Source organism: Takifugu flavidus, chromosome 2 (genome assembly GCF_003711565.1).
Source record: "Takifugu flavidus isolate HTHZ2018 chromosome 2, ASM371156v2, whole genome shotgun sequence".
In the NCBI taxonomy this organism is placed as follows: domain Eukaryota; kingdom Metazoa; phylum Chordata; class Actinopteri; order Tetraodontiformes; family Tetraodontidae; genus Takifugu; species Takifugu flavidus.
Window position 1 is genome coordinate 19,538,496 of NC_079521.1, and position 14,962 is coordinate 19,553,457.

Here is a 14,962-nt window from a genome sequence, read left to right on the forward strand (position 1 = left end):
CAGCTGTAATTTTTACATTCAGCGTAACTAAATGAGAAAGTTCTTCTCACATATGTCTGTACGGCAGAAATGCTCAACATCCCGCATCGACCTGGCTACGACCCCCCCGCGGGTCGACCTGGCTCCAGACCCCCCCGCGTCGGCCTGGCTACGACCCCCCCCGGGGTCGACCTGGCTCCAGACCCCTGTATCGTATATGTCAAGGTGTCTTCAACACCGAACTTCATAACAGCATGAATGGTTATTAATATTATATTTACTACCATACTGGAAATGTAAACAAATGGGGGTGGCTCCTTATAGCCCAGGTTAGAAGCTTGGCAGCTGTTTTCTTGACCTCATGGTCTGACGCTTGGTTTCTCCTCTTTGGCTAAATTTTCTATCGAAACACAGACAAAGAAAAGTTTGTAGGAATTAAATAACGGCTGCAAGTGTGTCCCACGGACCAGTGTTCTTTGATACACAGCACCCCCCCCCCCCCCCCAACTCCAGGGCATCTATCCACTACCTTTGGTACACGCCCCCCCCAACTCCAGGGCATCTATCCACTACCTTTGATACACGCCCCCCCCCCCCAACTCCAGGGCATCTATCCACTACCTTTGATACACAGCCCCCCCCCCCATCCCACTCCAGGGCATCTATCCACTACCCAACATTCTTCAGGGATGTTGGAGGCTGAGGAAAATGTTTTCCCTGGTAGTTTAGGTGGGAATGTGCCAAGGAGGGCTGTTTATGACTGTTATGCTCCCTAGCTAGCTTTGATTAGCATGTTTGCTGATGTAAGTCTGTAAATATTGTTTCCATTAGACTCTTGTATAGAACATCAGCGTGATGTTCTGCATGATAGCGCTGAACCTCATTCACCAATTGGTGACCAGGTTCCGGCGTGTCACACACCACCAAGAGATAAAACAGAAGAAAAGAGACAAGGAACAGGAGAGGAAGATGAAGCCAGAGGTTGCTGATGTGAGAGGACTGAAGAGTAGAAGAGGGAAATGAAGAGGGGGAGAAGAAGATAGAAGACTGATGAGTCTGTGACTAAGAGTTATTTTTCTGGTCATATAGACATCTGAATGAAAATGCCAACAACCTAATCAAAGAATGCAAAAGGGCAGAGAGAGAGAGAGACATCCGATAAAAACGAGGTTGAAGACTGAGAGAATGAGCCCATGTAGGACTATGAGACAGAAAGGACAACAAGGCAAAGAGGAGAGGAAACAGGAGAGAATGACTAAACCTGCAGACACTCCTCCAGGTAGAGAGTGGCAGTGAGGGAGTGTCTGGTGCAACAGGCGGAGCTCCGCTACACATCTATAGTGGCGCTAACGCCACCAAGGCTGGGCTAACCTCTGTACCAGGCACCGCTAACACCACCAAGGCTGGGCTAACCTCTGTACCAGGCACCGCTAACACCACCAAGGCTGGGCTAACCTCTGTACCAGGCACCGCTAACGCCACCAAGGCTGGGCTAACCTCTGTACCAGGCACCGCTAACACCACCAAGGCTGGGCTAACCTCTGTACCGGGCACTGCTAACGCCACCAAGGCTGGGCTAACCTCTGTACCGGGCACCGCTAACACCACCAAGGCTGGGCTAACCTCTGTACCGGGCACCGCTAACACCACCAAGGCTGGGCTAACCTCTGTACTGGGCACCGCTAACACCACCAAGGCTGGGCTAACCTCTTTACCGGGCACCGCTAACGCCACCAAGGCTGGGCTAACCTCTGTACGGGCACCGCTAACGCCACCAAGGCTGGGCTAACCTCTGTACCGGGCACCGCTAACGCCACCAAGGCTGGGCTAACCTCTGTACCGGGCACCGCTAACACCACCAAGGCTGGGCTAACCTCTGTACCAGGCACCGCTAACACCACCAAGGCTGGGCTAACCTCTGTACCGGGCACCGCTAACACCACCAAGGCTGGGCTAACCTCTGTACCAGGCACCGCTAACACCACCAAGGCTGGGCTAACCTCTATACCAGGCACCGCTAACACCACCAAGGCTGGGCTAAGCTCTGTACCAGGCACTGCTAACGCCACCAAGGCTGGGCTAACCTCTGTACCGGGCACCGCTAACGCCACCAAGGCTGGGCTAACCTCTGTACCGGGCACCGCTAACACCACCAAGGCTGGGCTAACCTCTGTACCGGGCACCGCTAACACCACCAAGGCTGGGCTAACCTCTGTACGGGCACCGCTAACACCACCAAGGCTGGGCTAACCTCTGTACCGGGCACCGCTAACGCCACCAAGGCTGGGCTAACCTCTGTACGGGCACTGCTAACACCACCAAGGCTGGGCTAGCCTCTGTACCAGGCACTGCTAACACCACCAAGGCTGGGCTAACCTCTGTACCGGGCACCGCTAATGCCACCAAGGCTGGGCTAACCTCTGTACGGGCACCGCTAACGCCACATAAGTGAAAAGCTAGAAGTGGCCGGCCAGGAAACAGTCCAAACACGCCGTGTGCACGTTTGACAATCATGAGTTGAAGACACTGGAGAAAAACACAAGTATTGTGGCCATTTCAAAAACACGGTGATTATTTCAGCCAGCAGCAGCAGACAAACAGAACACCTGTGTTATTTTGCCATCATTTGTCAGCAGAATATCAGAGATTGCTCTTGTTAAGATGTAATGGCCTGTAAAGGACTTCGCAGCATCAATTTTCATTCGGCTGTGAGAGGAGGGAGGACGTGCGCTGACGCACGGGCGTGCGGCCGATACGGCTGCAGCTGAATCCTCCCTTCACAAACTCACCTTATTTCCTTATGGGGGTGCTGAAGGCTCCCCCTCCTGACCCCTTTTGAAGCCTCACCCTCATTCATTCCGTTCCCTTCATCCATCTTTCTTCCTCCTCCGAGCCGTCGAGATGCCATAGCTGAGTTTATGCGACGCCGCTGTAGCGTGAGAAGCACAGCAGCTCCACTTCAGGAGGCTCCGCTCTCTTTTCGGAACGTGAACTGATGAATTGTTTCCATTGCATCGTGGAATCTAATTTAGCTGACAACAGTCCAATTTGATTTCATTTGTTTTGATTTGATTCAACAGAAGCTCCCAGAGTCAAATCTCTCCTCCGCCCTCAAGGATGAGAAGAGGAACGATTGGGAACAAAGCTCAACACGCTCCCTAATGCTCCTTATATCTATAACCAGAAACTATTTAACAGCCATTATGTGATTCTGTTCTTGGCCTTCGGAGCCTTTTTCCGAGCGTTCCTGTAGAGCTTAAATACAGCGGAGGGCTGTTTCCCCGCAGCTCCGGCTTCAGTCCGTCAGTTGGCCACACTGCTGCAGCCAATCAGGCAGAAGATCAGCCGTCACCTTCACGGCCGCTCCATCACTCCTCAGTAAGGCAGAGTGGCAGCCAGGCTGCTTCTCTCCCTTTCTCTGGGTCGTTCTGCAGCTACATGCTCATGGTTGTTTACAAAAGCTAACAGCTATTAGCAATTCCTTCCTCTCCACCCCCACCTTGTGCTCCAAAGAACAATGTAGATCTTTTCTTGCCGGCGTGATGTTGGTTCACCCTCTCTCCATTTCACACCCTCGTTTCAGTCAGGCAGCGGCTGCGTCTGAGGCCCGAACACCAACAACTGAGCCTTACAAACGAAAATCATCGAAATGTTCCTGATGTTTGGTCATTTGCAGCAATCAGTGATACAGCTCAACAAGCAGCAATCAAGAGTGGGCACAGAATCCGTGCACGGTTGATGAGGCTCGGCACGAGTCATTCAGGATTTGGCATTTTGGAGAGTGGGCCGACACCAGGGAGATGAAGACGCATTAGGAATATGGAGGATGGCTCGTTAGGATCGGAGTGAGCCACAGGACGGCAGCAACAGCTTCACACCTGCTCCAACACACATGGAACCGTCAGGTTCACAAAGCAGCTCCTTCAGAAACGTCTGATCCAAAAAGTCCTGGATCCAAAAGCTGCTTATTTGATTTTATGAAGTATTTTGATTCAGATTCAGTTTCTGACACGTCTCTGCATAGTTTCCTGAATCTAGAAGTGTGGAGGCCAGCAAGCACTGAAGGGTTAGGGTTAACCTACCCTAGTTAGGGTTAGGGTTAACCTACCTTAGTTAGGGTTAGGGTTAGACGGTTAGGGTTAGAGGGTTAGGGTTAACCTACCCTAGTTAGGGTTAGGGTTAGACGGTTAGGGTTAGAGGGTTAGGGTTAGGGTTAGGGTTAACCTACCCTAGGGTTAGGGTTAGGGTTAACCTACCCTAGTTAGGGTTAACCTACCCTAGTTAGGGTTATGGTTAGGGTTAACCTACCCTAGTTAGGGTTAGGGTTAGACGGTTAGTGTTAGAGGGTTAGGGTTAACCTACCCTAGGGTTAGGGTTAGGGTTAACCTACCCTAGTTAGGGTTAACCTACCCTAGTTAGGGTTATGGTTAGGGTTAACCTACCCTAGTTAGGGTTAGAGGGTTAGGGTTAACCTACCCTAGTTAGGGTTAGTGGGTTAGGGTTAACCCACCCTAGTTAGGGTTAACCTACCCTAGTTAGGGTTATGGTTAGGGTTAACCTACCCTAGTTAGGGTTAGGGTTAGGGTTAACCTACCCTAGTTAGGGTTAGAGGGTTAGGGTTAACCTACCCTAACCCTAACCCTACTGATAAACTAGGCTGAACCTGAACAAGTAGACGAAGAGCCCCCAAAACACAATGAAAACAACCCAACTGTCCCCAAGACGACATCATGGCTAAAGAGACAAACCTTCAGTTGCAGAAAAGTGGGTGACATTTCCAGATTTTAGGTTTCACTGACCACTACTAACACACTGTAAACAAAAACCCAACCACCCAAAGATTTTAAAGACAAAAACAGGCTGTGCTCCAGACGCAGAGTAGCTCAGCTTCTTCATCATATCTCTCGTTAGCCGCTACGGCGCTAGCAGTAAAGTGATTGGAGGGGAGGGCGCCCACAATTTTAATCAATGCGGTAACAAGGAAGTGCTGGAGATGACAGGAGAAGGTGTAATGGAATGTTATGAGGAGAAGAAATATACGTCTCTCATCGGGATTCTTCCTGCAGGTTAGTGATTAACTTGCAATGTAGCACAAAGTGCTGGTGTCCAGCTAACGAGCGGGCAGACACCAACATTACTGTCCATGCTAACGAACGACAGTTCAGTCGTAAATAAAACAAAGAAAAAGGAATTTTGTTAATAAAGAACGATAGGAAGAAAAGCCTGAAAGTCCAGCTGAGTAAAGTGTTAAAGTTAAGTGTGGTTGAACACAAAGAAACAACCCTGTACCATTACACACAACTAGCTTCTTAGGAAGGATTTTTTTCTTTTTGCATAGTTAAATCTTTGTTGTAGCTGTAATTTGCAACTCAACCAGAACTTTTTCCAGTCTTCATACATCTGTGTGCCCATAAGCTTCATTATCTCAATGTGCTCTTTTTCCATACAAACACCCTGAAACTAGCAAAGACAGACTGTACATAAGCCTGAGACACACACCTTCAGCACGTGGATGGTTACACTCACACGCATGACGCAGCACACACTTTCATATTATGCATGGACAATTCTGGTTTAATCAAAAAGCCACATGGCCACAAAATAACAGCCTGACTAAAGCCACACCGCAGCCCCCTAACCCAAATCAAGTATGTTGAGCTGGTACCTGGAGTAAAACCACAGCAGCACAGGGAGATGTGAATTGGCAGTAAGAACACAAGGACACTAATAAACAAATAGACCCCTTTGCCAAGCAAGAAAATAATTATTGTGACTGTATTTCATCCTGCGCACATCTCTGTCTCCCTCTCTCCTTTAAAATCACATTAACAGATGAAAGTAGCTTCTGCTGCTGCCGAGTCGTGGCTTTGAAATGGAAATGGAACTCATTGGCTCCATATGTAGAGCGTGCATGCACACACTGGTGTAAGACAGCAAGCACGCACTCACACAGCATCGGGGAGCGGGACACACACGGCAGATATGCCCTTAAACCATGGAACTAAGCGAGAGCTAAACTAAAATAACACTAATGTAACGTTAACAGGTACATTAGCTTTCCTAATGCTAGCCCGCTAGCAAGCCATTAGCTGACAGTTTATAGAAAATGTCATGCTAACAAAGAGGGGCAGAGTGGAAGGATCAGAAATTAAAGTGCTAAATTAGCAGACACGCTAGCTGTGATACTCAGTGAAAAGCAGCACAAATTAAGCACAAACACTCCAGATTAAATTTGCAGGTGGAGTCCGGCAGATGAAAACGATCACAGTGGATTTTTATTGTTATCCAGCTAAATAATTCATCCAACTCGAGCATCTGCATGTAAAACACCACATCGACGCTCATTAAAAGGTGACTTTATTTTTTCCCCAGACCTGGATCAGCAATTATCATATTACTTTTATCATATTAGGGTTAGCGTTATTATTTTAGCATTTTAGCCCTGGACATCATTCATCATCCAAGCTGCTGATTTAGAATTTAAGAGTATAAATTTGAGCAGGCTGTTATGTTGCTATGCTTTAAAAGAAATAGACAAGTATTCAACATGTTACACGTTAAAATTAAAATTCTACTAAATCTGGATGCGGATAATGACACACAAAGTACATCTTCCAAGTTTGTTACAGCAAATATCTTTGTATTGTGTCTCTGTTTTATACCAGCATCCAATTTTTACTGTCAGCACGGATGCCGAGTGTACGGTTCTACTCAAGAAATTTAAATTAACACAGGACAGAAGGAAACATGTGTACATTAAAAAGCAGGTACTGTCTTTCATGGATAAATAAACCTTTTTTAGATGTTAGAACCCTCCCACCACACGGGGGCGCTGGCACACATTGGTGCACCAAAAGCCGCACATCCAAATAAACAAATAAGAGCACAGTGGTCTCAGCTGCCGTGTTGAAAGGGTAAAGGTTCCTTTTTGAAGCGCCTGTCATGCTGAGTGACTGGTTTTAGAGCGCCATCGGCGAACGCCATTGGGTCAGCTCAGTGAATTTCCATCCATATCTCCAAAATAAATCCAAGGTGGACAGGGTTATGATGTCATTACTTAATGCCAGACATTACTATCCCAGGAGCTCAGGATGGGAAAGTCATTCTTGATTAATGGCATCTGCTTGGGAATACGTTTTCATTTTCTCTTCCGTTTTGTCTGAAGCGGAGCAGCTCTCTCGGCCTCGGTGTCTCTTTAACACTCTTGCTCTGATTCGCACCTCCATCGCCATCTCTCTCTCTCCCTCTCTTTTCACAAATACTCTGTTCCCTCTCTCCGCCGCCTGCATCAGCCTCCAGCGTCGAGCACACGCTTCTGATCTGAAAGCTTGAGTTGGAGTTAATAATCATGATCACGTTGCTGTGATGCGTCTGTTCCCTGAAAGTGACTCTGGTCCTTTCACCTCGTGCATGAGAGCTGACCGTCGCTCGCCCGTTCATTGACCGTGTGTGTCGGTCGCTCCGTCTCCTCCCGGTCGCTCTTCAGCCGTCGGCGCACCAATGCAACAATCAGCCATCTGGACTTGTTGGGGGTCCCGCACCAGTCGGCCATCTGCATCAGACAGCCCTGTCATGAGCAGCAGCCCAGAGCGAGGACGGGACTCTGGCCGGCCGCTTGGCCTCGGCCAATCGGAGCAAAACAAAAATAAAGCAAAAATGGAGAAATCGTCCATGTGCAAAACACGACGGTGAGATGCTCATCAGCCGCTGTCTCGTTTCCAGAAATGAGGGGTCTGTGTAAGCCCGACCCACGAGCAGCTTAGAATTACAGACACCTGTGTGTGTGTGCGTGTGTGTGTGTGTGTGGTGTGTGAGAGAGTGTGTGTGAGAGAGAGAGAGAGAGTGTGTGTGTGTGCGTGTGTGAGAGAGAGAGTGTGTGTGTGCGTGCGTGCGTGTGAGAGAGAGAGTGTGTGTGTATGAGAGAGAGTGTGTGCGTGTGTGTGTGTGAGAGAGAGTGTGTGTGTGTGTGTGTGTGAGAGAGAGTGTGTGTGTGGTGTGTGTGTGTGTGTGTGAGAGAGAGTGTGTGTGTGTGTGTGCGTGTGTGTTTGTGCGTGCGTGTGCGTGTGTGTGTCTGTGTGTGAGAGAGAGTGTGTGTGTGTGCGTGTGTGTGTGTGCGTGCGCGTGTCTGTGTGTGAGAGTGTGTGTGTGTGTGTGTGCGTGTGTGTGTGTGTGTGTGCCTGTAAGTATAAGGTGTGACTGAAGGAACTTGGCTGCAGGTGTTCCCCTGTGTCTCCTTCAGCAGGTGCTGAAAATGATGGAAACACACAGAAAAGGACCCGGAGACACACAGGAATCCCACATAAATGTCCTCACGTGTGTGGACGACCTGAGATTGGGCACAGACACGTTTTGAGCTCCACGTGGAGGCAGCGTGAATCAGAGCTCCAATCTTAGCCCCAATGTTGCCGCGTCAGTTATTGATCTTTCTGACCGCACGCGTCCGTCCTCCCGGCTCAGCTGCTCCAGGAAACGTTGCTTCCTAAGTGTTGCCTACTTTGCCGTGTTTATTTCCCGATGATGGGCTGAGCGTCGGACTGCCAACACCAGTTAGTTTAGGTTGAGTTCTTTGTTCTACAGCATATATCCTCATATAAGACCCTATAAATAATCCTCTAAATCATGACATTTCTTCTTGTTCCATCCGGTTTTCTGCAGTCTGTGTGAGGATGCTCTTTGCTTTATTTAAATTCATCATTTTCATATCCTAATCAAAGCGATGCTTTAGAGGCCCAGCGGGAAACTGGAATCCAGTTCTGCAGGGATGCTTTTCTGAATTCAGCAGATGACCACACTGATTTTTGAGCAGGCTCCTGCAGAGATGGTTCATATTTCCATTCTATGTGCACCAGCAGGGTGAGATGATCACAGCTGGGCTGTTGCACGGCTTCTAACAACCAGCTGCTTCGTGGTCCAACTCGCCCTTTCACAATCGAGAGATATTAATGTTTGATTATTGTTGATGCTGGATTATATTTGATTTTTGATGTGTGGTGGACTGTTATGAGATTTACATTTAGTTTTATTCAGTCATTTATTTTCCAATGTACAAAGAAGAAAGAAGATAGAAAGAAATAAGAGCAGAGGAAAAGGGCAACGACGTGCGAGGGAACAGATACACAGGGTGACAAGGGTCCTCGTGACAACATGTCTAAGCTCTAAGGTGATCCAAGGTTAAAAGACATTTCAGTCTTTTTTTTATTCCATTTTTGCGTCCAAAGATTCATCAAATGAGGCAGAATCCTTCTCACAGGTATAGAGGGAGAACCTCAGTCCTAACCCTAACCCTAACCCTAACTTCAAAATACACACACAACTCAATTTTTTACAAAATAATAATTTAGAATATCCTGTTCTGAGGGGCCATTTGTTTGACCGTTTTACAGGTTTTTATCTTCTATCTTCTAATACTTTTGCTTATTGATTCATTCAGAAATCTTCCAAAGTTCCACTTCTGTTTGTGTTCGAAGATGCTTGAAGTTTTCTAGCAGTAAATGACATTTCCAGACAATCAATTATTAGTTCCCTCTGAATTTAAAGTGCATAATTGCATTTAAAAGGCTGGCAACCATCTGGGGTTTGAGGTTTTAGGAAATAAATTATTGCCGCCTTCCGTCTGCCTTTCCAGATGTTGCTTTGACCTTTTTCCTTTTAATCTGGCCTGTTTATTTAACACAGTAATACCAAAAAAAAATGCTGCTGATCCGTCGCATTGTACATTAAATGTACGAAAATGAATCTTGGTGTAAGATGTTGGGGTGAAAACAAGTGGATCAAAGTTTGTTTAATGTCAGAGACGAGCAAAGATGTGTGAACACACAACAGATGCAAAAATAAGAGAGAAGATAATGAGCGTACGAGCACGCGCAGACGGGATGAAAGATAAATGGCAGGTGATCAGAAGCAGCACAGACGCACCATCATCGTGTTCCATCAGCCATTCCCTCAGTCACTCTCACTCCTCCATTTCCTGGCTGGCAGCGTCACATGTGGCACAGAAATCTAAATAAAGATAACGCCAATACGCAACGGAGGCGTGAACACCACAACGTGTCACGGATCAAACCTGCGTCACATGCAATTATCAGCACTTTTGACACCATCGAAAAACATTTTCCTTCTTTATTGCTGAGGGAAAATATCCTACAGGTGTGTGTGTGTGTGTGTGTGTGTGTGTGTGTGTGTGTGTGTGTGTGTCAGAGAGAGGGGATTGGGAGGGAACTGCAGAGATACCAGAGCTGTGAGAGCAGGGAAGGAGACGCTCACACAGAGCAGCTATTGATGAGCAGAGTAACAGTAACGCTCCCACTGAATGAGAGGAATATTAACACCTTCTCCTCCTTTCAGGGGCTCCTCTGCTCACAGAAGCCCACCCAGCACAGGTTAGGGTTAGGGTTAGGGTTAACCCTAACCCACCCAGAACAGGTACCACAGACAGAGTCACCCCTCGATCAGCCACTGACATTCTACACACCACTAAGACAAGCACCCCTCACACAGTGTGTGTGTGTGTGTGTGTGTGTGTGTGTGGTGTGTGTGTGTGTGTGTGTGTGTGTGTATGCGCGCGCGCGCGTCTCACTTTGCTCTTCTGTAAAATCCAAAGGTGACACGCCAGCCTGGATTAGTTGGTAAAATCACGTAACTACATTTGTATCAGATTTCAGTAAAGCCATTCTGTCTGATTAATGGCTTCATTTGTGAACTTTCTCGCACTATCTTCATCCATCCATCGTCCATCATCTATTGGGGCTCCTGTACGATCTAAAACGGGTGATTGCGCGAATCTCGCATCTCTCTAACACGCACACGCACGCAAAGCAGCGACGAGACAGCACCGGAATTGACAACATTTCTTTTTAAAAAAAAACAAAAAAAAAAAATCACTGCCGTGTACGCGCACCCCCACAGTAACCCACCAGCGTGTGCTCAGCAGGGCGTGCACGCACGCAGACAAACAGCGGAGCCCCCCGAAAAAACTCACCCACGGCCGTGGAGAAAGCCCCGAGGAGCAGCCCCAGCAGGACGGGCGGCAGGAGGGCGCGCTGGAGCCGCTGCGCTCTCCGCAGATTCCGCCTCCTCCCCGGCAGACGCGTCTCCGGAGCTCCCGCATCCGTCATTGCGCTGACAGATAAATCCAAACGGGCTTAATTCTCAAGCCTTCTCCCCACCTTGCCGCTCTGTTTCGCTGAAGGAAGCGGAGGGGGGTAAAAGAGGACGGCTGCCCCCCTCCTCCTTTAGCTTTCGTTTTTATGGAGAGAAAAATGAATAACAGCAGCCCGAGATCAATCGCGAATATCCCACACGAACATGTCCACACTGGCGTTTGGACAGGACAGCCGAGTGGACGGTCTGAAGTCGGGCAACACGCTGCTGGTTGGAGCTGTCATAGCAGAGACCGGAGGAGAGAGAGAGACACACAGAGACTCGGTGAGAGAGAAGGAGAGAGGCGGCGAGAAGGTCCGCACAGTACGGAGAGCCAGTGACGACTGGGGGGAGAGAGAGAAGGAGAGAGAGGGAGAGAGAGGGGGAGAGAGAGGAGGAGAGAGAGAGAGGAGAGAGAGAGAGAGGAGAGAGGGGGAGCAGGCGCAAAAAGATTGGAGGAAAGGGAGTAAACGTGAAGGATAACGGGTGAGAAGGGTGAAGAGTGAGGAAAAAGGATGGATGAAGGGAAAAGAAACAAAGAAGAAGTGGGAAGGAAATAAGGGAGTGATAGACAATGGGGAAAAAGTGGGGGGATATCAGAATGAGTTTCATGATGCATAAAGACTGAAAAATGAAAGAAAAAGGATTTTAAGAAGCGAAGGAGTTGGTTCACATGTGGTGATGGATGGATGGGTGGGTGGGTGGGTGGATGGATGGATGGATGGATGGGTGGATGGGTGGGTGGATGGATGAGTGGGTGGGTGGTGGATGGATGGATGGATGGATGAGTGGGTGGGTGGGTTTGGGTGGATGGATGGATGGATTAGTTGGGTTGGTGGGTGGGTGGATGGATGGATGGGTGGTGGTTGATGATGGATGGATGGCTGGGTGGGTTGGTGGCTGGATGATATTGATGGATGGATGGATGGATGGATGGGCAGTGGCAGGGGCGGATCACCCTAATCAGATCACAATGCTACCACGGCGACGTGGAGCTGAACCCCAAACAACAGCAACAGCATTAAATCGGCTCCATTGCACCGTTTTACAGCAGGTTAGGGTTAGAAGGGTTAGAGGGTTAGAGGGTTAGGGGGTTAGAGGGTTAGGGGGTTAGGGTTAGGGTTAGAGGGTTAGAGGGTTAGGGGTTAGGGGGTCAGGGTTAGAGGGTTAGGGGGTTAGGGTTAGAGGGTTAGAGGGTTAGGGTTAGAGGGTTAGGGGGTCAGGTTAGAGGGTTAGGGGGTTAGGGGGTCAGGTTAGAGGGTTAGGGTTAGGGTTAGAGGGTTAGGGTTAGAGGGTTAGAGGGTTAGGGGGTTAGGGTTAGAGGGTTAGGGTTAGGGTTAGGGTTAGAGTTAGAGGGTTAGGGGGTTAGGGGGTCAGGGTTAGAGGGTTAGGGGGTTAGGGTTAGAGGGTTAGAGTTAGAGGGTTAGGGTTAGGGTTAGAGGGTTAGGGTTAGGGTTAGAGGGTTAACCCTAATGGATGTTAACCCTAACCCTAACCCTGTGAGATATGGATTTAGTGGTTCAAAGCGATTGTGATGTCAGGATTCATAATCATTAATTAATTAATCAGAGTAATCAGGATACAGGGCCGTGGTTGGCTGCTGTCCCCTGTCAGTCATACTGGTTTTGACAGACAGCTTTGGGGTTCATCAACCACATGGTCAAAGATTTAGTTTATGGGGCACCGCAGGTTAAGATAATTCGAACTAATTTTCATTATTGATTTGTTGTTAATCTCCCACCATGTGAATCCATGCTGATTTTGATCCACTTGACATGTGTGTGTGATGCGTGTGTGATGTGCTGCCTGACTGCCTGTTTCAGCGAGTGGCTGTGGTGTGTGTGGGTTGAGGCATTTCACAGCATTACAGTGAGTCATCCATCAAACTGGTTGTTCTCTGTGCAATGCGGTGGTTTATTATTTTATATATATTTTATATTTCTAAAGACATTTTTTACTTCTACTGTTGGGAGGCAGGCGCTGTCAGTAGCTGCACCCACCTCAGAACAGACTGGTGTTTTCTTGAGGCTTCAGAAGGCAGCAGGCTTGGATCTGCTGGATAAGACAGGATGGGAGGCAAGGACAGACAAACAAGCAGGCAGTCGGACAGAAAGACAGACGGACAAATTAGCCAACCAGCAACTACGACAGGGAGAAGATGCGTTGGGAGCCGAACGCCTCGGTGTGGCCAGGCTGCCATCTGCTGGTGACAAATAAACTACAGCCTTCAAGAGGCGGCAGTCGGCGGTTTTTATATCATGTATTTGTCAGTGTTGGAAGGCGGTCTGTGACTCACAGACATGGGCCAGGAACTGGCCCAGACCGGGACTCTTTAAGATTTTTCCACCATCCTTTTACCCTCTGTTTCTGCACGCAGCAAACGCCGCAAATCTGCCCCTGACAACCGGGGCAGATTTCAGCAGGCTCAGCAAGGAAATGCAGCACTACTGCTCTGACAACCAGAAATCATTCATGCTGGATAAAATACGCTGAAATGCAATCGCAGATCATTGGCTTTTGACTAAGCTCTGCTCGGAGATGGTCTTTTTCTTAAGGCGAACGGTGTGAGCTCGTGTGTGAGACCAAAGCCGAAGGCGTCTGCACACAGCAGCAGTAACACACAGGAAACCAGGAAACCGACGTCGACAGTCACCCAAGTTCAACAGATTCTGTTTGTTCCCTGTTTAATGCTGAAATATCTTTGGGATTTTTGGGCAAAAAGACATTTAAGATCAGGCTGTTGAGTCCATTTCAGTGGTTTTTAGATTAAATTTATCATTTTATGAAGTTTTTCATTGTTGTCTTCTCCCTGTTTTGTCTGTCTGTTTTCTTTGTATGTTCAATTTTCATCTTTCTCACAAAGCAGTTTACCTTCTGCTCCTGCATCTAGATATTTTTGGTGGCCTCTACTACTGCTTTAGACCTCTTCTAGCAAGTAACTACAAAGTTTCTAAGTCAGTTGTTGGTGGATGCGGTCATCTTTGCATGTCTCTTGTCGTCACAGCCATTATTACAACATTTCCACCTTAGTGACCATCAAACTAAACCCAGTTCTTTACATCCCGCAGCGAAAACAGCTTTATTAATGGTACCACAGCTGCTTATTGGTCAATTTCAAATAGCTTCACCTCAAACTTCTAGTCTGCACAGTTAATTTCTGACTGATGATTTAGAAAGCTGCACATTCTCAACAAAAAAAATGTTGCAGCTGCAGAAAATACCTGATTACTGACAGCAACTTTAAAGATAAATTAAAGAATAAATATTTCACATACTGTGCAAATGAAGTCCAACTGATGCAGTGAAGTCGTGTTTCTGTCAGAAAAAAAGTTATTCACCGACTCTGAGGATAAAGAGTGGAGCCAACAGCCGACCTTGCACAGATTAGAATATTCCCTCAACCTTAGATAATTCTGCGTTCTGTGCCATACAACGTTCCATGCTGGCTACATGACAACATGCAACAAGGCCACATAGGCATCAACCTTAAGTTCATTGAAAATTCTAAATTCAAAACCATTTTCCACAGAAATACTACAAACGATTGTTGAAAAACTTGGAATACTGGAATTATCTTATTGCATTATAAAGAAATTGCCCCAAAGAAAGCCAATGTCAATGCCATTAAATGCATTTTTTAGGCATTTATTTTACATGTAAAATCATAAAAAGTGTTTATTTTTGTGCTCTGATCTGCCAAAGCACCACTTTCAGTGCTTTTCAACATAAGCCACTTTTTTCACCATAAACCATATAAACCGCTTTTCATTAAATTATTTCTGATAAACTAAAGACCCAGGATTGTGCTACTGGACAAACAAAATAAAAGTGTTTGGAATGAGTG

General features: G+C 47.5%; 2 protein-coding genes across 8 annotated transcripts in view; one reads left to right on the plus strand and one right to left on the minus strand.

Annotated features, from left to right (window-relative positions):
• The window catches only part of LOC130521650 (CUB and sushi domain-containing protein 1-like), a 326,982-nt gene that overhangs the window by 284,824 nt on the left and 27,196 nt on the right, over positions 1-14,962 (minus strand). For 4 of the 6 annotated variants that reach the window (XR_008949399.1, XM_057025368.1, XM_057025369.1 and 1 more), the window contains exon 1: positions 10,958-11,466. The exons of the other annotated variants lie outside the window; for them this stretch is intronic. Coding sequence is in view for 3 of the 4 variants with exons in the window: in XM_057025368.1 (XP_056881348.1) it covers positions 10,958-11,093 (136 nt within the window). In the remaining variant the exon portion in view is untranslated. Of the gene's footprint in view, positions 1-10,957; positions 11,467-14,962 lie in introns of those variants that run through there. 6 annotated transcript variants of the gene reach the window in all.
• Positions 1-14,962, plus strand: part of LOC130521653 (NLR family CARD domain-containing protein 3-like) — a 195,463-nt gene that overhangs the window by 112,787 nt on the left and 67,714 nt on the right. The window lies entirely within an intron of this gene.